Genomic DNA, 22,804 nt, shown 5'->3' on the forward strand with positions numbered 1-22,804 from the left:
CCCTTTCCTTTTGGCCTTCCACCCTCTGTCTGATCCTGAAGTGGTTGCAGGCATAGAGGCACTAGACCAATCAGTAGTTTGGGAGTCATTCAGGCATGCTACTGCCTCCCAAATCCATATAATTCTGCATTGTCACAGCTGGGCACCCAAGTCAGTCTTTGGGTGACAAAGAGGCATATTTTCAAAGCACTTAGCCTTCCAAAGTTCCATAGAAACGTATGGAACTTTTGAAGGCTAAGTGCTTTGAAAATATGCCTCAAAGCAACAGCAACTAGCACTGAAACAAACACCCAACTACCTCCATCAGTTATAGGGCTGTGAGGGGGGAAAGGGAACGGGACGTGATATACAGCCTTTTTGTGGTTTTTGCAACTACATTCAAAGTAGTTTACATTGTATTTACAGTGACTCCTAATGTGGAACCTTGTATCACTTAACTATAGTTCGGGTTCCTCTTTCCCATATGCATCACTTTGCACTTGCTCACATTAAACATAATTTGCCATTTGGATCCCCAGTCTCCTAGTCTCGTAAAAGGTCCTCTTGTAATTTTTCACAATCCTCTTGCGATTTAACAACTTTGAATAACTTTGTGTCGTCAGCAAATTTAATTACCTCACTAGATACTCCTATCTCTAGATTAGCGTGTGCTGAACTTTAGTAAAAGGGCCCCTAAGTTTCTACCTGGGGCAATGGAGGTTAAGCGACTTGTCAAGGTCATGAGGAGTAGCATTGAGATTTGAACTGGGCTTCCCTGGTTCACAGCCTGCCACTCTACTACTCCACACGTAAATTTTCACACCTAACTCAATTTAGCTCTGTTCCTAAAAATTGTTTTAATAGGCAATAAGTTAGAAAATACAGTTGAGCTGATTCCAATACTCCTGGATGAAGCATCAAGCTGCATATATTTATTGTATGAATTGAATTTGAAGCAAAGGTCTAAACATGTTGAACATGAAGTTACTGAAAGAATTCTTGAATAGTTATTCAAAGATATAGATTAGGGGAAGGAATAAGGGAATTTTGATGTATTTGAATATACGTTGGGGCATTTATCAGGTCCATTGTTGTAAAGTGTAAACAGTTTGGCACCACCTAGACATTGCCTTGGTCAGGCTGTGATTCCAAAGTTAATCGCTCTGGGTTAATAAAACTGATAAGGAAGATCATTGTGAGGCCTACGATTACTACTTCTGTAGTCTTTTAGTGTGGTAATTATGGGGTCCTTTTACTAACATGTGCTGAAAAATGGTCTGCGGTAGTGTAAGCACAGGTTTTGGGTGCACGCAGATCCATTTTTCAGCGTACCTGTAAAAAAAATGCCTTTTAAAAATTTTTGCCGAAAATGGACATGTGGCAAAATGAAAACTGCTGCGCTTCCATTTTGGGTCTGAGACCTTACTGCCAACCATTGCCTTAGCGGTAAGGTCTCGCGCGTTAACCGGGCGGTAATGATCTACGCGCGTAGAATGCCACTTGACGTGCGTCCGCTACACGTGTCAGAAATTAAAAATTATTTTCCGGACGCTTGTAGCGGACACATGTCAAAAATGAAATTACCGCAAGGGCCACGCGGTAGTTCGGCGGTAATTCCATTTTGGCACGCGTAGGCGCCTACGCGGCTTAGTAAAAGAGCCCTTTGTTGACTATTCATCAATTTCAAGATTACTCCTCAGTGTCTTTCTCAACTGACAGATTCCAAATTTATTTAGCCCATTTTATTATGGCCCCCCCAAAAGAATGGTGGAGTTAGAAAGTCTACGTAAAGGGCATTTTATTGTGTGGCATGTGAAAAATTAATGAAAAATCATTTTGAACTTTTCTGTTCATAGAGTCTTGGAAATTCACAGAAGGAATATGAAAAACATGTGGTACTCTACAGCATCCGAAATCAATTGCGTTACAGAAATAACTTAGGTGAGTCTGTACATTTTTTTGTCATTGTCCATATTGGTAAATTTGTAACTCAAATATACTGCAACGAGACAGTGAAGTTGACCACAGGAAGTTTTTTTTTCTCTGTTATTGAGTAGAGAATCTTTCATATCTTAGGACTAATACTACAACTACCTAGTCTCAGGTAGAGGTCAGGCAATCTAGGGGCGTATGAAAGGTAGCACTCTGGTTAGAATAAGACTTCCCACTGAAGTTAAATCCAAATACTTATAGCCTGAAGTACTGGTACAGGAACAAATCTCAGATGTATTAGAGAAGTAAAAGCTAATGTTATTGTTTGGTAGCAGTAAAACAGTGTAAATCAGAGACAATGTAGTTCTGCTAATATACCCAAAATGATGGCAAAGTACTGAGTATTTATGTACCGGTTGAGGCAGGGTAGAAAACACACACATATGACCAAGTCCTGAAACTAATTAGGACTTCTTTCCCAAGGCACTAAGAGAAGAAACGGGTACAACCTGACTTGATGACAAACAGCTCTCACACTCAGGATGAGACCAGAGACATTTGATACAGGTGGACCCCCTCCCTGGGACCAATAGTATTTGTCTGGTGTAGAGAGACATCCATAAGTGCCCTTGTCTTCACACTGCCATCTTGGAAAATGGTGGTGTCTGACCCCTAGCTGTACTTCCCGATGCTCTGCTAGGGGTCAGGTTCTGCCGTTTTAAAATATAGTGCCAGATCTTGTGGACAGCTATAAAAACACAGGCTCTCCACGATTGGTGGAGTCGTCAAGATGTTACCTTGTTACTATTGTCTGTTATGAAGTTTGACGGAAAGGGAGAGGGAGGTTGGGGGGGTTAATTTGGTCAAAATATGTACCAGACTCGCTTTGTATTTTACTGCTTTTATTTACTCAATAAACATATTTTCAATAAATTATAGTCCAGAGGTAGATCAAGCGGACATTGCTCCTGCTTCCCAGTTTTAGAGACAGATGGGGGGAGGGTCAAAGGATCTGGGGGGGGGGGGGGGGATGTGGGATCAATTTAAGTCACCAGTAGTTAAGATGAATGAAAGAAACTTGAACTGCATTAGAGACAAAAGAAAAGTGTGAAGATTAAAATTCAACTACATTTACTCTTAGTTTTTATTGGATCTTGTGGGTCCATTTAAGACACCAGGATTTTTATGTGGGTTGGGGATAGAAAGTTCAGGGAGCCACTTAAGCCATAAAAGATCTTCAAGGGTTGGAGGTCGAGGTGCCTATTTGGACCACTGTGGGGGTCCGGAGATCTATTTGGAGTATTAGGGATCGTGGGTCATTTGAGGTGAAATGTCACACTATCAGGGGCATTTTCAAAAGAGAAGGATGCCCATTTACCAAGCCTTGAAAAGGTGCCCGAACTGACCAGATGACCACCGGAGGGAATCGGGGATGACCTCATCTTACTCCACCAGTGGTCACCAACCCCCTCCCACCCAAAAAAAAAAAAAAAAATTAAAAAACATTTTTTGCCAGCCTCTATGCCAGCCTCAAATGTCATACCCAGCTCCATCACAGCAATATGTAGGTCCCTGGAGTAGTTTTAGTGGGTGCAGTGCACTTCAGGCAGGCGGACCCAGGCCTACCCCCCCTACCTGTTACACTTGTGCTGGTAAATGTGTGCCCCCCTTCACCCATAAGGGCTATGGTAGTGTTGTACAGTTGTGGGGAGGGGGTTTTGGGGGGCTCAGCACCCAAGGTAAGGGAGCTATGCACCTGGGAGCAATTTCTGAAGTCCACTGCAGTGCCCCCTAGAGTGCCCGGTTGGTGTCCTGGCATGTCAGGGGGACCAGTGCACTACAAATTCTGGCTCCTCCCACGACCAAAGGGCTTGGATTTGGTCGTTTTTGAGATGGGCGTCCTTGGTTTCCATTATTGGTGAAAACAGAGGTCATCCATCTCTAAGGTCGACCATCTCAACATTTAGGTCGACCATCTCTAAGGTCGACCTAAATGTTGCGATTTGGGCGTCCCCGACCGTATTTTCGAAACGAGAGATGGACGCCCATCTTGTTTCAATAATATGGGATGCCCCACCCCTTCTCGGGGACGTCCTCAGAGATGGGCGCCCTTAGAGATGGTCGTCCCCGTTCGATTATGCCCCGCCACATGTCAGATGACCTTTTTGTTTCTGCACTGCATTTTACTCAGCACTGAGAAGACTGAAAAACCATTTAAAATTTTAACAATCCTTTTTTTTTCACATTCAGAGCAATGTGCTGTTCAGTATTCTGCATGCCCACTGTGTATCCCTTTAATGCAGTGGTTTTCCTTCTGATTTTCCTGTACTAAACAATTCTTACTGCATTAGCAGTAAGATTAGCGCAGGAAAATCCAGGAATAAACTGGTGCACTAAAAATAATGCTGCTTACTGCATCGGAGTCCCAAAGCATTGAAGCTGGCATTTCTCAGTATGAAAGTGGAGACTGCTTTATTTCTTCTTTAGAGTTATGTCAGTTGAGCAGAGCTATTAAAACTCTTCTGATACTAGCAATACATAGCTTAACCTTTCCCCATTAATGTGGGAATCACAACGCTGACTTGAAACACTCCAGCAAAACCACCCTTTTTGTTGAGGATGTGAGGGGGTCAGTAGCATATCTATATAATAATTGGTAACTCTGCTTCCCTGGATGGTTGGCTGGCTGGGTTCGTAACAGCATGCTGACGTCAGCTCGCCTCCAGCGTTCCCTTCCCTCTCAGCGTCCCACCCTCGCGAAAAGACGAAATGACGTCGGAGGAGGGTGGGACACAGAGAGGGAAGGCAAGGGAAGGCTGGAGGCGACATGAGCCGAGCCTGCTGCCACTGTGATCTGAGGTAAGGTGAACAGCTTAAAGGTACGGCGGCAGGAAGGACAGAGTCACTGGCCATGGATGGGAGGGCAGGGGAGGATCGCTGCACATGGGAGGGGAGGGCAGGGCAGAGGAGAATTGCGGGACATGGAGCGGAGGCCATAATCGCGGGACACGGAGGGAAGGGGAGAGAGGAGAAATCATTTAGATAAGAGCCTTCCTAGGGCCCGTTTCATTTTTCACGAAATGGGCTTTGTTGCTTGTCTTTTTATAAGAACGAAAAAATAAATATCCAATAGTCTCTGGTAAATTAATAGTATATAATCCTCTACTAGAACCAGGATCACTGCTACCTAATTAAAGAATGATAATAATAATCCTATATAATAATTTGCACCTCCATCTGGATGGCTGAATTCATAACACACTTCCAATTGGTCCGTCCTGGTGATGATGTCAGAGGGCGGATCAGTGAGAGGGAAGGGAAGCCAGCACCAGCCAGTGGAGGTGAGTAGAGAATCGCCCCCCTCTCCTCCGAGTTCCAGTCCCCCCTCCCCTTCGAGTTGCAGGACGCCCCTCCCCCTCCCCTCCTCCCCTTCGAGTTCCACGGCCCCCCTGTTCCACAGCCCTGCGCCTCCCTCTCTCCCTTCCGAGTGCATGCACGACCTGTCCTCCAGCAGCCCCTCGCCTCCCTGCGTGCCGGCTGTAATTTAAAAATTCTTACCTCAGGATCCGGCGTCTGCAGTGAAGGCGAGTGGCACTTCATATTGCCTTCCCATGTGTCTCAGCTCTGCCTTTGGTCCCGTCCTCATTTCCTGTTTCCGGAAGGGCGGGACCAGAGGCAGAGCTGAGACACATGGGAAGGCAGTCTGATGCGCCACTCGCCTTCACTGCTGATGCCAGACCCCGAGGTAAGAATTTTTAAATTACAGCCGGCACGCAGGAAGGCGAGGGGCTGCCGGAGGACAGGTCGTGCTTGCACTCGGAGGGGACAGAGAGAGAGGCAGGGAGTCGCGGGGGTCTGGAACTCGGAGGGGAAGGGAGGGAGGGGGACAGGGGATCCTGGAACTCGGAGGAGAGGGAGGGAAGGCAGGAGGTAGGGGGGCATGGAACTCGGAGGAGTGGGGGGGCTGGAACTTGGAGGACAGGGAGGGGGGTGTAGAACCTTGCTAGCGCCTGTTTCATTTCTTTCCAACATTCTATTGTTATTACCATTTGTTGTGATAATAATTTTTATATATTTTCTGACTACGCTCAGATTTACCCACTGTCTTTGGCACTCAGATGTACTGTTGCCTAGTGGTATAGCACTTCTTTCATTGGGTTACTCATTTTATTTATAATTATAGAGCCACGTAAGTGCTATCAAGCTGGTATCTTTCACAATACTTTCTTAATGATACACTGTGAACCAGCACCAATTTCACAAAACTTTCTTAGTGATAAACTGTTTAAACTAGCACCAGTTCAATTCATTCACTGCTACTTAAAAAAATGGCAAAAAATTTCAATCAATCAAACGGCACTTATCTTCGCTTATTGTCGTTACCACATCCTCCAGCAGTGAGTTCCAGAGCTTAACTATATTCTTTGAGTGAAAAATATTTCCTTCTGTTTGTTTTAAATGTATTTCCATGTAATTTTATTGAGTGTCCCCTGGTCTTTGTACTTTGCGAAAGAATGAAAAATTGAATCACTTTTACCCATTCTACACTACAGGGCCTTCTTATTAAAGTGCAGTAAGATTTTGGGGTTACCATCCTGCTTATAATCGAACGAGAAAAACGCCCAAGTTCCGACCTAAATCGGGAGATGGGCGTTTATCTCACAAAAACGAATAACGCGGTATAATCAAAAGCCGAATTTGGGACGCTTTCAACTGCACTCCGTCGCGGATGCGGACAAAGTGGACGGGGGCGTGTCGAAGGCGTGTCGAAGGCGGAACTGGGGCGTGGTTATCACCCGAACAGAGATGGGCGCCCTTCGCCGATAATGGATGCGTTTGTAGCTAGAATTTAGGGCACTTTTCCTGGACCCTGTTTTTTCACGAATAAGGCCCCAAAAAGTGCCCTAAATGACCAGATTACCCCCAGAGGGAATCGGGGATGACCTCCCCTGACTCCCCCAGTGGTCACTAACCCCCTCCCACCACAAAAAAATGATGTTTCACAACTTTTATTTTCACCCTCAAATGTCATACCCTCCTCCCAGGCAGCAGTATGCAGGTCCCTGGAGCAGTTGTTAGGGGGTGCAGTGGACGTCAGGCAGGTGGACCCAGGCCCATCCCCCCTACCTGTTACAATTGTGCTGCTTAATGCTTATTAGTCGTCCAACCCCCCCAAACTCACTGTACCCACATGTAGGTGCCCCTCTTCACCCCTTAGGGCTATAGTAATGGTGTAGACTTGTGGGCAGTGGGTTTTGAGGGGCATTTGGGGGGCTCAACACACAAGGGAAGGGTGCTATGCACCTGGGAGCTCTTTTACCTTTTTTATTGTTTTTGTAAAAGTGCCCCTAGGGTGCCCGGTTGGTGTCCTGGCATGTGAGGGGGACCAGTGCACTACGAATCCTGGCCCCTCCCATGAACAGATGCCTTGGATTTATTCGTTTTTGAGCTGGGCACTTTCCTTTTCCATTATCGCTGAAAAGCAAAAACGCCCAGCTCACACATTGGCGAATAAAACATGGGCGTCTATTTTTTATCGATAATACGGTTCGGTCCGCCCCTTCACGGACCCGTTCTCGGAGATTAACGCCCATGGAGATAGGCGTTTCTGTTCCATTATGCCCCTCCATGGGTTAATGGCCAAAATAATGTATGGTAACCGCAAATGCTCTGTGTTCCCAACAGTTTGCCTTTCAGTTAACACAGAGAAAAGTTCTTTATCACACATTAATTGAAAGCAAGGTGCAGTTACTATAACAATGCAGTACAGTTAGTGCCACCTGAATAATCTGCCATGTAAAATGTAAGGCGCAATCTCCACCCATTCCATTCATTTTCTGCCGTTTTCCGCATTAGCTGTTAGCCTAATGCACATTAACAATTGAAGTGCCATATAATTGTAATGTTAAGAGCAAAATGAGCTTCCTTAGCGTTCCTCCGGACTGGCCCAGGGTTGGACTGATGGGTTGTGCACGCCTTCCAGCAGGAGGAGACTGAGAAACTTCTGACTCTAGAGAGCCAATAGAGAGCCATGTGACCCTAGCTTCAGTATTTTCTCAGTCTCCAGCAGGCGGTAGAAAGGTGAGCCCATTAGTCTTTCTCTCTCTCTAGTTAAAAAAAAAATAAAAAATTACCCTTCTGTGCTGGGGGAATCCAGTATAGAGGCTAGGAAGAGATCAATTTTTTCCTCTCCAGCCTCTGGGGTGCTAAACTCGGGTGTCCTGGGTCTCTTCCCCACTTCCTCCCCTGCTTAGTAAATAAGACCCTATTTATTACTGGTTTTAATTTACCAGATCTGTGTAGAAATTAAAACTTACTTTGGTACTTGTGGAAGCTCCTCAAACTATTACTTAGCTATGCAGTATTTTTTAAATTTTATTTTGAACACCTCTGGTTTCTCCAACTGCTGTTTGTAATTTTCCCAGTGTAAACACCATCTGATAATCTGTTCAGATAGTTATCTTGCTAAAGTTTCCTTGTGTGTTTTCAGTACTTTATTGTACACATATTTTGGTACTTTTGTTCTTATTAAAGAGGAAACAAAGATAGTTATTCTGAGTCCTTCACCCCCCCCCCCCCCGCCCTTGTTCTCTGCTTCCATTTCCTAACATTGCTGTGAAGATCTCACAGGAGAAGTGGTTGACATTCTGTCTTTGGTTGCCTCCTGTTTGCACCCTAAAGACCTGTAGCTGCTGTTCTGCTTCTACAAACACTTAATTTCAAAAGAAATAAACATTTATTAAGCGTTTGAGGGAAAGTGGTAATGCTAATAAGAACATAAGAATAGCTATACTGGGTCAGACCAGTGGTCCGTCTAGCCTACTACTACTACTATTTAGCATTTATATAATGCTACAAGGTGTACGCAGTGCTGCACAAACATAGAAGAAAGACAGTCCCTGCTCAAAGAGCTTACAGCCTAATATCCTGTTTCCAACAGTGGCTAATCCTGATCACAAGTACCTGGCAGAAACCCAGTTGGTAGCAACATTCCATTCCAGGGCTTGCAGTGGCTTCCCCTTATGTCCATCTCAATAACAGTTTATGGAGTTTTCCTCCAGGAACTTGTCCAAGCCTTTTTTTAAACCCAGATATGCTAACTTCCATTACCACATCCTCCGACAGTGAGTTCCAGAACTTAACTATTCTTTGAGTGAAAAAAATTTCCTCCTGTTTGTTTCAAAAGTATTTCTATGTAATTTTGCTGAGTGTCCCCTGATCCTTGTTCTTATTAAAAGAGTGAAAACTCGATTCAGTTCTACACCACTCAGGATTTTATAGACCGCAAATCATCTTCCCCCCCTTGGCCGTCTCTTTTCCAAGCTGTAGAGCCCTAACCTCATTAGCCTTTCCTCATGTGAGAGGTGTTCTATCCCCTTTTTCATTTTGTTTGCTCTTTGAACCTTTTCTAATTTTGCAATACCTTTTTTGAGATACAGCGACCAGAATTGAGTGCAGTACTCAAGGTGATGTCACACTGTGGAGCGATACAGAGGCATTATAATATTCTTGATCTTATTTTGCGTCTGTTTCCTAATAATTCCTATCATCCTGTTAGTGTTTTTGGTTGCTGCCGCACACTGGGCAGAAGATTTCAGCGTATTGTCTACAGTGACACCTAGATCTTTTTCTTGAGTGCTGGCGCCTAAGGTGGACCCTAGCATCACTTTGTCCACATTAAATTTCTTCTGCCATTTGGATACCTGGTCTTCATGCAGTTTTCACAATCTGCATTTGTTTTGAGAACTCTGAATAGTTTTGTGTCATTTGCAAATTTAATTCTTTCACTCGTTCCGTTTTATTTTCTTTGAGTATCCAAAGAACAGCAGGGTGGAATAGATTCATGAATGTTTTATAGATACATTTTCTAATACATCTTCTCTTTTCTTGTTAAAAAGTCCTAGCTTAGCTCTGATAGCTGTTTGTATTCCACTTAAATGTAGGCATGTACATACTTGGGAACTAATTCTCTGACCTTGGACAATGCGTTTTTGCAGATTAAAAAAGAAAATTCTCAATCTCCCATGTGACTTCTAAGTGAAGGGTGAAAGATTTGGCACTGGTTTAGGAGTTATCTCTATACAACCATATGCAGAGCTGCTCTTTACCTCTGTAGCCATCCGACAACTTGAAAACAAACATTTCAGCATAGCTAAACAAAATGTTGTTTGTTTGAAACGTTGAATTCAGTGTGCATATCATTGTTTTACAGCACTAAATACTCTTTGGAAATAAAAATGGCTTTATTAAAGCTATTTCTGCCTTGTTTCCATTATGTTTTTGCTGTTTGAATTGCTGATAGTGGCTGGCAGATAAAAAAAATACAAAAGTAGCAACTCTTTTGCTATCAGTTATTTCTGCCCCTAGGGACCACGTGGACCTTGCTGAGTATTTCAGCATATATTCTTTTGTTTGACTAAGATAAAATGTTTTAAAGCGTGTTCAAAATAGCTTGCCTTTATGTTCCTTTTGGTTTGGTATCTTTTATTTGTATAGTTTTGAGTTTCCAATCGAAATCAATTTTGTCCACATTGCTGTGTTGCAGGCCCAGTGTCACCCCCCTGCTTCAAGAAAGTACTGCACAGTGGCAAAAGCCCTTAGTAAGCAAATATGTCTTCAAAGCTACCCTAAACCTTGCAAGTTGTTCCAAAGGGTTGGGGTGCAACAAAGAAGATCTGCTGTCTAGTAGTAGCCAGATAAACAGTCTGAAGAGACGGAAGCACCAAAAATTATGCTGACTGGATCTAAGTACCCGTTCTGGTACATACATCTATATAAATAAATCTCACCTCCAAAGTTCTGTGAAGCACTGAATCTACTGTTCCTAGGGTAGGCTGTCACCAACACTCACCCTCACTCATAGACAAGTCCTCAGCCACGCCCCTTCCGGACATAATTCACAACCCCAACGTTCTAATGAAGCCACATCCTAATCTCCAATTTCCGTTATGGTGTAGATCGCAGTTGCACCATGACTGTATGCCCCGCCCTTGCGTCAAATGTCATGATGTCGAGGGCGGAGTCACGGAGGACCAAAAAATATTTTTTAAAAACCCGCCAATGGCGCAACAACAGTACACATCCGATGACGTCAGCATGTTGCTATGGAAAAAGACGCGACCTGTCAAACACGAGCCACAAACGAAATCAAACAGCATCAAGGTGTTCCGCAAGCAGCCCGAAACAGCAAAACTGCCGAAAAAGCACCCCACCTAACACCTCACTCACTGAGGAAGGCTGAGTGATCAAAAACAAAAAAAAACAAAACAAAACACCAGCTGATGCGAAGGGAAGAGAGAGGAGGACAGCGACGAGAAACAAAGAAGGTCGCCCACCAAGCCACACCCCCCCTAACGACTCACTCACTGAGGCAGGCTGAGTGATAGAAAAAAAAAACCCGCTGAAGGGAAGGGAGAGGAGGTCAGCGACGAGAAACAAAGAAGGTCGCACACCAAGCCACACCCCCCCTAACGACTCACTCACTGAGTCAGGCTGAGTGATAGAAAAAAAAACCCCGCTGAAGCAAATGGAAGGGAGAGGAGCACAGCCAGGAGAAACAAAGAAGGTTAGGCTGAAAATAAACTGTGTCTCACACAGCTATAGACTGATGCAGCCTCAGAGTTTACAACCCTGCCCCCACCTCTGATACTCTCACACACACCAACAGACAATTACACTGATGCAGCCTCAGAGTTAGCAAACCCTGCCCCCACCTTCCATCATCAACCCTCTCACTCACATACACACTGATGCACGATCCCAGTTCCCCCCTTCGCACCCCCGACCCCCCCTATAACCCCCCCTGTCAATCTCTAAACACAAGAAGTGCTAAGCTGCTGTAAAAAAAAAACCCCAAAAAACACAAGACACACCTCTGACTTGGCTCACAATGAGCCCCAACACATGAGGTGAGCCAAAACGAGATCCCAGTTCCCCCCCCCCCCAACACCAACATCAACCCTCTCACACACATGCACACTGATGCACGATCCCAGTTCCCCCTCTTCACACCACCCCACCCCCTACAAACCCCCGCGCACCCCTCCCCCTGTCAATCTCTAAACACAAGAAGCGCTAAGCTGCTGTAAAAAAAAAAAAAAAACCAGACACACATCTGACTTGGCTCACAATGAGGTGAGCCAAAATGAGATCCCAGTTCCCACCCCTGCCACCATCAACCCTCTCACACACATTCACACTGATGCACAATCCCTGTTCCCCCCTTCGCACACCTCCCCCTGTCATTCTCTAAACCAAAGAAGCACTAAGCTGCTGTAAAAAAACAAAAAAAACAAAACAGACACACATCTGATTTGGCTCACAATGAGCCCCAACACATGAGATGAGGCAAAACGAGATCCCAGTTTCCCCCCCCCCCCCCCCCCCCCCCGTCAATCTCACACACACACGACATGGATACAACATGGCCACTCCCAGTTCCCCCCTTCGCCTCCCAGCCCCCTACAACCTCCCCCCTGCGCCCCCCTCCCCCTGTCAATCTCACCCACACAGGACATGGATACAACATCGCCACTTTCTCTCTCTGTATCAGACAACCCTGTCACTCACACACACACACACACTGATGCAGGATCCCAGTCCCCCCCCGGCCCCCCTCCACCTGTCAATCTCACACAAAACCAAAATATAATAAAATAACAAACAAAACATAAAATGATATTAGACATAATACAACAATGTCAATTATTCATTAGCATGACAATACATTTATCCTAACAATTCTTTACAAAACATTAATGGCAGAAGGTCATTACCTTGCTAGTGCCTTTTTCATTTCAGTCAGAAACTGGCCTTTTTTCCTAGTGTGTGTGTGTGTATATATATATATATATATATATATATATATAAATGAAATGACGGTATAAAGAAATCTTATGGATCCACGTAAGAAGCTTATGGGGCTTATTAATCAAAACAAGGTGTCCGAAAAACGTCATAATGTGGCAGAAAGACATTTTTCTCTCAAAAAGTCCAAGTTACAATTTTCAGCACCCTGATTTTAGATGTTTTTCCCCACGGTTGCCCAGATTTCAAGGGGGCGTGTTTTGGGTGAGATATGGGTAGCATCAAAAGATGGATGCTTTTCTGCAATAATGGAACAAAATGAAAACGTCTAGGGACATAATAGACGGACCTGTTTCAGTTACGACTAAGTGACCAAAAGGTGCATTAAATGACCAGATAACCACTGGAAGGATTAAAGCATACCCCCCCCCCCCCCCGAAAAAAATAAAGATGTGAAAGAAACAGTACTTATCAGACTCTGACAGCTTCAGATGATATGGCCAGTCCAGTTATAGCAGCAAGCAAGTCCCTGGAGTAGGCTAGTGGTCGGCGCAATGGACTGTAGAGAAGGGGACCCAAGCCTGTATCCCACTCTGACTGGTAAACCTGTGGTAGAAAGTGTGAGCCCTCAAAAACCCACCAAAAACCGACCATACCTATATATAGGTGACACCTGCAGTTATAATTTCTATTGTAGTGGTGTGTAGTTGGGTACAGTAGGTTTATGGTGGGTTTTGGAGGGCTCCCCATACAATATAAGGTGGTAATGGTGAGATGTGTACCAGGGACCTTTTATGTGATTGGCACATGTGCCAATAACAAATCCGTCCCAAAAGATGGTAAATCCTTTCTAGAGAAGAGCAAAGCTTTTGACTTACTGGGATTCAATTTAAGCCAGTGCTGAGATAACCGGTCAGATATCTGTTCCAAGTTTTGATTAATATGTAGGATATCTTGGGAATCCCGAGGCTTAACCTTAACAACTGGATATCAGGATTTACAAAAGGTGAAAATCCCAGGGCCCTGGGCCAAAAATATATTAAAACCTCTGCCAGGATGGAACCCTGTGGCACCCCTGCACCACATGGCTGTGATGTAGTATTTCACCAATGAACAACACATTGTCGATCCTGAAAATATAAGTGAAACCATGAAAGTAAAGTCCCGATAATTCCAACATCAAAGTCAGCCGTCAGATCTATAGACATTATAACAGGGCCTCAGCAAGGTTGTTAGTTCAAGTATTGCAGTCTCAGTGCTATAATTTATTTATGTATTAAAATTGTACCCCGCGCTTTCCCACACATAGCAGGCTCAATGCGGCTTACATAGTAACAGTCGTACAAATGTCTTCTAAACCCTGTCTGACTAGGGTATAACACATAAGTCCTCTCTAGAAAATTCTTGAGATGATTAAAAACTAACACTTCCATACATTTACTCACAAAAGGTAAATTAGATACCAGACAATAGTTAAACACCAGTGCTGCAGATTGTTTATGATCCTTTAAAAAGACTCAATAGAGGCTGTCTTCCATGCTAGAGGAACAATCTCACCATGTATACTTGAAGCCACTATGCTATAGAGAGAGAGCAAAAAAATAAAGTTTCAAATTTCCTGAGCACAAAAGAAGGCATACGGTCATAAGATGAAGTGGCGCAATTCAAAAATGTAACAGTCTCCCTCAAAATATTATAGACGGAACCTTGGTTGTCCCCAGCATGGAATCTTCCTTCACAAGGATTTGTTCAGGTGGAGAAGCCAAAGCAGTCGATACAATGATTGAAATCAAAGGACACAAGGAAATATGTGAAAATTCCACCTTTACCAGAAAATAATCTGCTAGATCTTGAGCAGATAAATCAGTCCTCGCTGGAGAGAAACAGGACTTGGAGAAAGACTGAGCAACATAGAAGAATTTGCTGTTCAGTTAATCAAGACTGAGCTATTGCTTTCTAACATGAAATGTTATCCCAAGTTCGATGCTTATGCCAACTTCTTTCCCAGTGTTTCAATGATGCAAGAGACCGAGTGTCAGAGTATACCAAGATTCCCACCTACTCATGGAGTTACACAAAGGCTGAACAGGTGCCAAATTGTCAATTTTGGCTGTAGTACCGTGAAGTAGAGGTTGCAAGTGAAAGCAAATATTTATTGAAGGTGTTGGGCAAGGGCTCCTGTTTTATTCACAGGAAGGAAGACGGCAAACTCAAAACAAAATCCTAGAATGTGACAATGTCCTCGGGTGGCCTGATCTTGCAGGACCATAGCATACATTCCTGTCTCTTGGCACAACAGTACATGCTACTTATATTTAGCCTGGCTCTCCAGTTACCAGTTCAGTCTCTATCAAGTATTTGGGTTAAAATTCAAAGTCTGCAAAGTTCCAAGTTGGACTTGGCCTACCAGACTGTAGTTGTTGTAGTTTACACACAGGTGGTGGAGTTATATTTTATTTTTTGAGATCTATTAATTGCCTTTATGAAGAGATTCACCCAAGGCGGTGTACAGTAGGTACAATTTAATATCAAACTTACAATTTTGTTAACAGTGTAACAATAGTAAAATGTACAAGTATAAACATAAGTACAATGAAAACTGAGGGGCTAAATGCAGATATATAGATGGGGATAAGATGTGTGGTACAGAGTCAGTTGGGATAAATAAATGGGTGGCTAAACTAAAGGTAAGTTCTTTGTACAGTTAATCAAGATATAAGGAACTTGTCAAAGTTACAGTGTGTGTAGCAAGCTAGTCAGTCACCCTATGTATTAAAGGCATGGGAGAAGAGCCAGGCTTTTACTGCTTCCTGAAGTAGAGGTAGTCTCAAGTTATATGTAGCCCCTCTGTGAGTAAATTCCAGAGCGTGGGGGCTACTCTTGAGAAGGCTCGCTGGCAGGTATCACAATTCCTTTGATAAGGGGACAGATAGTGATGATCCTTGAGTGGATCTTAGATGTCTCAAAGGTGTGTAGAGAGTTAACTTATCCTTTTAAGTACTCTGACCCATTTTGTCTGATGGCCTTGAAAATCAAACAGAGAGTTTTAAATTTATCCCTGTAAGGTACTGCTAGCCAGTGTAGTTTTTGATGTGGGCACGCTGTTTGTAGCCTTCTGTCAGTCGTGCTGCAGCATTGTGAATTAGAGCTGATACAAACTCTTTTTGGTGTGACCAGCGTACAACGCTTTACAATAGTCTAGGGCCTAATGGTTAGTGCAGCGGGCTTTGATCCTGGCAACCTGGGTTCAATTCCCACTACAGCTCCTTGTGACATTGGGCAAGTCACTTAACCCTCCATTGCCCCAGGTACAAAAAACTTAGGTTGTAAGCCCCCTAGGGACAGAGAAAATACCTGTGTATAATGTATACAGTGCTGTGTATGTCTAGTAGCACTATAGAAATGATTATTAGTAGTAGCAGTAGTAGCCACCCTAAAGTCAGCAGGGGCGATCAGCTGAAGCCTGCAACATAGCAACACACACAAAGAGGCTGGAGAAAACAGTTAGTATTGGCAGTGCTGCAATAGTAACTTAAATATATACTAAAACTGAGACGAGAGTCTTCATGTCACCTTTGGGTCAGAGTTGATGAGTGAGAGTGGGTGGGGCTTCAGAGGGCTGTGTATGCAGCCGCAATAGAGTCAGCAGGGGAGATCAGCTGAAGCGTTCAGCACATACAAAGAGATCTGAGAGTTGACTATTAAAACGTTTTGCTGTCCCTTTCATTAGAAACACCAAAGCAGTTTACAATTCTGTATATATAATTAAGACTTAAGAGTTTGGGTCATTTTGTTTTGAAAGGTTTATATAGTTGTAGGGCAGCTTGTAGGGTTTCCAAGCTGCCAATGGCAACAAGTTTATTGATACTTCTAGTAGATGAAGCAGCACATCGGTTGCCATTGTTTCATTTGCTGCTGAGTAGCATAGGACATGCTTTTGTGGAAGATTCCACTGGTACAGCTGGCAAGAGGTATCATGAGTGATGGGGATGGGCTTGTATTGCTTTGAATTGGCAACACAGGGGAAGGAGAAAGGAGAAGCATTGAGGTAGGAAGAATTAAGGGTCAAATTGCAGGGAATGCTGCTAAACTGGTTTAACTTTGACAGCTATCTTGAAGGTTTGTGCGCCATAGGCTTGTCATCATAGATGGAAAAATCTAGTATAATAATGTTTGATTCCACACAAAAGAAATGAAATCCAAAAGCACCAAGAAGAATTAATAATGCTAGTGAATGAGATACAGACAAGTGGGGAAATGGCCCGCCCATTGGTTTGGATTTCATGGAGTAATTCTCGCAGTGTATTATGTAACATTTGGTTTCTCTAAGCTTGGAAATGTTTAAGGGTTAGAAAGTGTAGCTGGTCTTCTATTTTAACTTTTTTTCCTTTGATTGTTGCATTTGTGCTGAGAGAGTGTACAGAAAGGTTTTTCATTTAGGAATGCATCCCTGCAGAAACACAAATGACATGAGAACATATTCACATTTTACAGTGAAGCATGTGAGGAAAGATGAACGCAAATACTACGAGGAGCTGCTAAAATATAGCAGGGAGCATCTCATGCTGTACCCCTACCATCTGTCTGACATGGTGAAGGGCCTGAGGATAACACCATTTTCTTATTACATAGGAATAATGGAAGTAAGTAATGCATGTTTTTAAATTCCTCCATCTCTTCTGTCCAGAAAATATGCTAGGTTTTATTTCATGGTTTCATTTTTGTTATTTCTCTATAGTTACTAAAGTGAGTCCCACTTTCTGTCCTACTAACTGGGGCAGGGCAGAGTGGAGGTATTAGCCCATAGTCTGGGTTTGCTGTGTGGCTGTGACTTCTTTTGTTATCTCTGTTATGCATACACTGAGCATAGTAGGTCCGCCCTCTCTTTCAAATCAACACCCTGTCCCCAAAGCTTTTCTTGGTTAATGTGGCAGATGCTGGGTCAGGCAGTCTCATGTAAGATGTTCTATTTCTTCTGTCAGCTCTTTTTTTTATGACTTGGCTTCATATCTACTGGGCATATTCTACTTTCCACATTGTTTGATTAATTTAGCAATACAAAATTATTATGGTTGCATCCCATGCTGACTTCCCCAAAACATGTCCAGTCTCTGGAAATCCAGGGATGATGATCTCTGCTTCATTTTCCAACATAAAATCTTCACTTGGCAGAATAACCATCAACTGCTATTTAGCATGAGTAATGAGGAGAGAGCTACTTAACAAGGAACCTTACCGTGCAGCTTAAAATTTGTTTCTTATGTGTATGCTATACTGGAATGGCTTTGTACAAACTGAAGAGGAATAAAAATCTGTTTTATTTCTTTCCCACATCAAGCTGTTTTTTTGTCCCAAGTTTTCACCATTACCCTGTATGGCTTTTACTGTGTCATTTCTGTGGGTGGGCAGGCATAGGTATGACTGACATGCATGGCAGCTGTTTTAATAATTCTTTTATTTGTTTTCTCATCTTGTGGCTGCATTTGATTTAATGGTCCTTGGTAACTTTCTAGACAGTGTTCTTCTTAGTTGGCCACCAGTGTGTGCTACAAAGGACTGCCAACTGTTCCTTCTTTTGCTTTTATGAGTACAGTTGGAACCCTTCTTCTGTTTTTTTTTTTTTTCAGCTTCCTATTCTCTAAGCAGGAAAGAGATTTTGCCAGCTATTTTCAGTTTCATTTTGTTTCTTGATTCTCTCTACCACATCATGCAATTTTTCTTAAACCATTTTTAAAATATAGTCATGGAAAATTTAATTCCTATTCCTTTCTGCCAGACCAGTGGGATTTGCCCTCCTTCCAGCAGGTGGAGGCAAGATCAAATCTGTTGACTTTTCCTATGTATGGTGGTACAGAGGAGAAGGCAATCAATATTCAGTTTCCTGCAGCTGGGAGACATTTGCTGGTGTACCAAAGCTGAAGAGGTTCTTCTGGCAAGGCAGGCTGTGACATGCATTGCTCTGCAGTCCAAGGGCCTGGGCCTGAAGTCTTATAGAGTTACTTCTAGCCAAGGCAGCATTACCTTAAACTCAACAGCAACAGGCGGGCTATTGACTATTGAGTACCAAAATGAATGAATGTTAAAGGCTGACTATGCTGAGAAACTCCAGTGCTTCTTTATACTGGTGGCATAAGAAGCTGCTTATAGTCTAAACAGAATCCTTTCAATCAGTGAGGTAGTATATGGACAACATTTTTACTACTTTTACATGGATTCATCTGTTCCAATAAATCAAAGTCCTTTGACTTGCTTTTGTATACATCTTTGATTGTGCATGTGAATTACCAACTAAGAAACAGTGGATGTAATACTTGCTAATATGATGAATATCAAAACAAAAAGTAGCAAGTAAATAATTAAACTCCACTGAGTATTTTCAAAACCAGGAGAAAAAGATTTCAGATGCTCAGTTACCTGTTCATTTCAAGCATAGTTTGACTGAGGAGTTTCTTCATGAGTTTAAAAAACATCCTGTTCAATCTTACTTTGTTTCAATTAAGTCTTTTTCATCAAATTTTCAATCCATTTAAAATATTGTATTTTCGTCCAACTTGAAATACATCTATTGATAGAGAAGACCACTTCTCCAGCACATCTTTTTGCCAGTTAAGTGGTCTTCTATATCAATAATTGTGTTTTCATGCTGGATGAGAATACAGTATTTTAAATGGAATGAAAATTTAATGAAAGACTTAATTGAAATATAATTAAAATGAAATTGAACAGGAGGCTTTTTTTCAGACTCGTGAAGAAACTCCTCAGTCAAATTGTGCTTGTAATGCACAGGTAACTGAGTGTCTGAAGTCTTTTCCTCCTGTTATTGAAAATATACAGTGCAGTTTATTTACTTGCTACTCTAGTTTTGCGCATACCGTGACAGGAATAAACCTAACTCCTAAGCCAGGGCATGTGGAGTGTGATCTCTGTCTCTTAAGTTTATTGCTAATGCTGGCTGTAAGACTTGCATCATGCCAAAAGAGCTTCCCTCTGGGGTTCTTCAGATGTAACATGTATTGGTAACCTATCCAAGTGTGTTTGGAAATTTTTTTTCTTTTTGATCAAGCCTATGGCATCCAAAACGGGAAATATTTCTGTATCTTTATGCCACATTTCTGGGTCATGTGGGGTCTTATGATCATTTTTAACTTCCATTTTGATATACATTTTCTTTGGACCATTACTCCATTTTTGTGGTGCTGTTTTTTTCCCTATCTGCTCCTTTCACATGAGGATTTTGCTGATGATAACTGTGGATTGAGGCCAATGTTCATCTGAGCTTACATGTTCACTGACATTGCTAGCATGTATTGTTATGCAGTGTTCTGATGGTGGCGCTAGATGGAGATTCCGGGCAGAGACTTGCATTCATTTCTGATTGCAAAAGGTAGATAGGTGATTGTTGGGGCTGACCATGCTAGGTGAAGGCCCCAGCTGTCATGAGAGCAGCCTGCATTCAGCAAAGATTGTTGATCGTTGGGGCAGGTGTATTAATTTTTTTATTCATTTGTTACATTTGTACACCACATTTTCCCACCTATTTGCAGGCTCAATGTGGCTTACAAATTGGCGTTTGCCAATTTGGTTGATAACAAATACAGGTGATATTGTGGTCGAAAGAGGTAGGTGTGTATTAGGCACCATGAGGATCGAAGGGAGTGAAGATTGTATATTGTCCAGTACTATCATTGGTTAGGATGTGTTGCTGGGGGTGGGGATTTACAGTGGATCGGTGGGGTAAGCCTTTTTGAAGAGGTTGGTTTTTAATAATTTCCTGAAGTTTAGAAGGTCATGGATAGTTTTCACAGCTTTTGGGAGTCCATTCCATAGTTGTGTGCTTATGTAGGAGAAGCAGGATGTGTAAGTTGTTTTGGGTAATATAGGTTTAGGTATGATCGTGCTGATCCAAATCTGTTTCTGGTTGGCAGATCTATGAGGTCTGTCATATATCCTGGGACTACTCCGTAGATAATTTTGTGGACCAAAGTGCAGATTTTGAAGATGATTCTTTCTTTGATTGGGAGCCAGTGCAGCTTTTCTCGGAGGGGTTTAGCACTGTTGAATCGTGTTTTACCAAATATCAGCCTGGTTGCTGTGTTTTGGACGGTCTGGAGTTTTTTTGTGAGTTGTTCTTTGCATCCCGCGTAGATTCTGTTGCAGTAATCTGTATGGCTTAGGACCATTGATTGTACTAGGTTTTGGAAACTTTCGGGAAGAAAGGTTTAAGTTTCCACATTAGTACATAAGTACATAAGCACTGCCATACTGGGAAAGACCAAGGGTCCATCAAACCCAGCATCCTGTTTTCGACAGCGGCCAATCCAGGCTTCAAAAACCCGGCAAACCCCCCCCCCCCCCCCCCAAAAAAAAAAAAAAAAATAATGTTCAATGGAATTTTCCCTTACGAATCTGTCCAAACCCCCTTTAAATTCCGTAAGGCCAGCTGCTGTCACTACATTCTCCGGCAACGAGTTCCAGAGTCTAACTACACACTGAGTAAAGAAAAACTTTCTCCTATTTGTTTTAAATCTACTATATTCTAGCTTCATCTTGTGTCCCCTGGTTTTGTTGTTCTTTGAAAGTGTAAACAATCGCTTAACTTCTGTCCGCTCTACTCCGCTCATTATCTTGTAGACTTCTATCATATCACCCCTCAGCCGCCTTTTCTCCAAGCTGAAGAGCCCTAACCTTCTCAGCCTTTCCTCATAGGAAAGTCGTTCCATTCCCTTTATCATTTTCGTCGCCCTTCTCTGCACCTTTTCTAATTCCTTTATATCTTTTTTTGAGATGCGGCGACCAGAATTGGACACAATACTCCAGGTGCGGTCACACCATGGAGCGATACATTGAATAGAACATTTTCTTTATTACGGAGTTTACTTGGCTCTTGAGGGTAAGGTTGCAGTCGATTGTGACTCCGAGTATTTTTAGGCTGTCTGAGGTAGGGAGGGTGTGTCCTGGTGTGTTTATGGTTGTGGGTTTGTATTTGTTATATTGAGATGAGAGAATGAGGCAGTGTGTTTTTTCAGGGTTCAGTTTCAGTTGGAATGAGTTTGCCCAGGAGTCCATGATGTTCAGGCCATCACTGATTTCATTGGTTATTTCTGTTAAGTCATGTCTGAAGGGAATGTAGATTGTAACGTCGTCTGCATATATGAACGGGTTGAGGCCTCGGTTGGATAGGGACTTTGCCAGTGGGATCATCAGTATGTTAGAGTATTGGTGATCCTTGAGGTACTCCGCAGGCTGCTTTCCACAGTGGTGATGTGTTTGAGTTTGATTTTACTTGGTATGTTCTGGTGGTTAGAAAACCCTTGATCCAATTAAGTACATTTCCAACAATCCCAAAGTGGCCTAGGAGTCTTAATAGTATATTGTGATTTACCATGTTGAATGTACATAAGTACATAAGTAGTGCCATACTGGGAAAGACCAAAGGTCCATCTAGCCCAGCATCCTGTCACCGACAGTGGCCAATCCAGGTCAAGGGCACCTGGCACGCTCCCCAAACGTAAAAACATTCCAGACAAGTTATACCTAAAAATGCGGAATTTTTCCAAGTCCATTTAATAGCGGTCTATGGACTTGTCCTTTAGGAATCTATCTAACCCCTTTTTAAACTCCGTCAAGCTAACCGCCCGTACCATGTTCTCCGGCAACGAATTCCAGAGTCTAATTACACGTTGGGTGAAGAAAAATTTTCTCCGATTCGTTTTAAATTTACCACACTGTAGCTTCAACTCATGCCCTCTAGTCCTAGTATTTTTGGATAGCGTGAACAGTCGCTTCACATCCACCCGATCCATTCCACTCATTATTTTATACACTTCTATCATATCTCCCCTCAGCCGTCTCTTCTCCAAGCTGAAAAGCCCTAGCCTTCTCAGCCTCTCTTCATAGGAAAGTCGTCCCATCCCCACTATCATTTTCGTCGCCCTTCGCTGTACCTTTTCCAATTCTACTATATCTTTTTTGAGATACGGAGACCAGTACTGAACACAATACTCCAGGTGCGGTCGCACCATGGAGCGATACAACGGCATTATAACATCCGCACACCTGGACTCCATACCCTTCCTAATAACACCCA

The 22,804-nt window shown here is 42.9% G+C and overlaps 1 protein-coding gene across 2 annotated transcripts in view; it reads left to right on the top strand.

The window, feature by feature from the left end:
- The window catches only part of FAM91A1 (family with sequence similarity 91 member A1), a 138,285-nt gene that overhangs the window by 5,663 nt on the left and 109,818 nt on the right, over positions 1-22,804 (top strand). For both annotated transcript variants that reach the window (XM_030218861.1, XM_030218872.1), the window contains exons 2-3: positions 1,836-1,920; positions 17,212-17,360. In XM_030218861.1, the coding sequence (XP_030074721.1) occupies positions 1,836-1,920; positions 17,212-17,360 (234 nt within the window). The remainder of the gene's footprint in view (positions 1-1,835; positions 1,921-17,211; positions 17,361-22,804) is intronic.

Source organism: Microcaecilia unicolor, chromosome 1 (genome assembly GCF_901765095.1).
Source record: "Microcaecilia unicolor chromosome 1, aMicUni1.1, whole genome shotgun sequence".
In the NCBI taxonomy this organism is placed as follows: domain Eukaryota; kingdom Metazoa; phylum Chordata; class Amphibia; order Gymnophiona; family Siphonopidae; genus Microcaecilia; species Microcaecilia unicolor.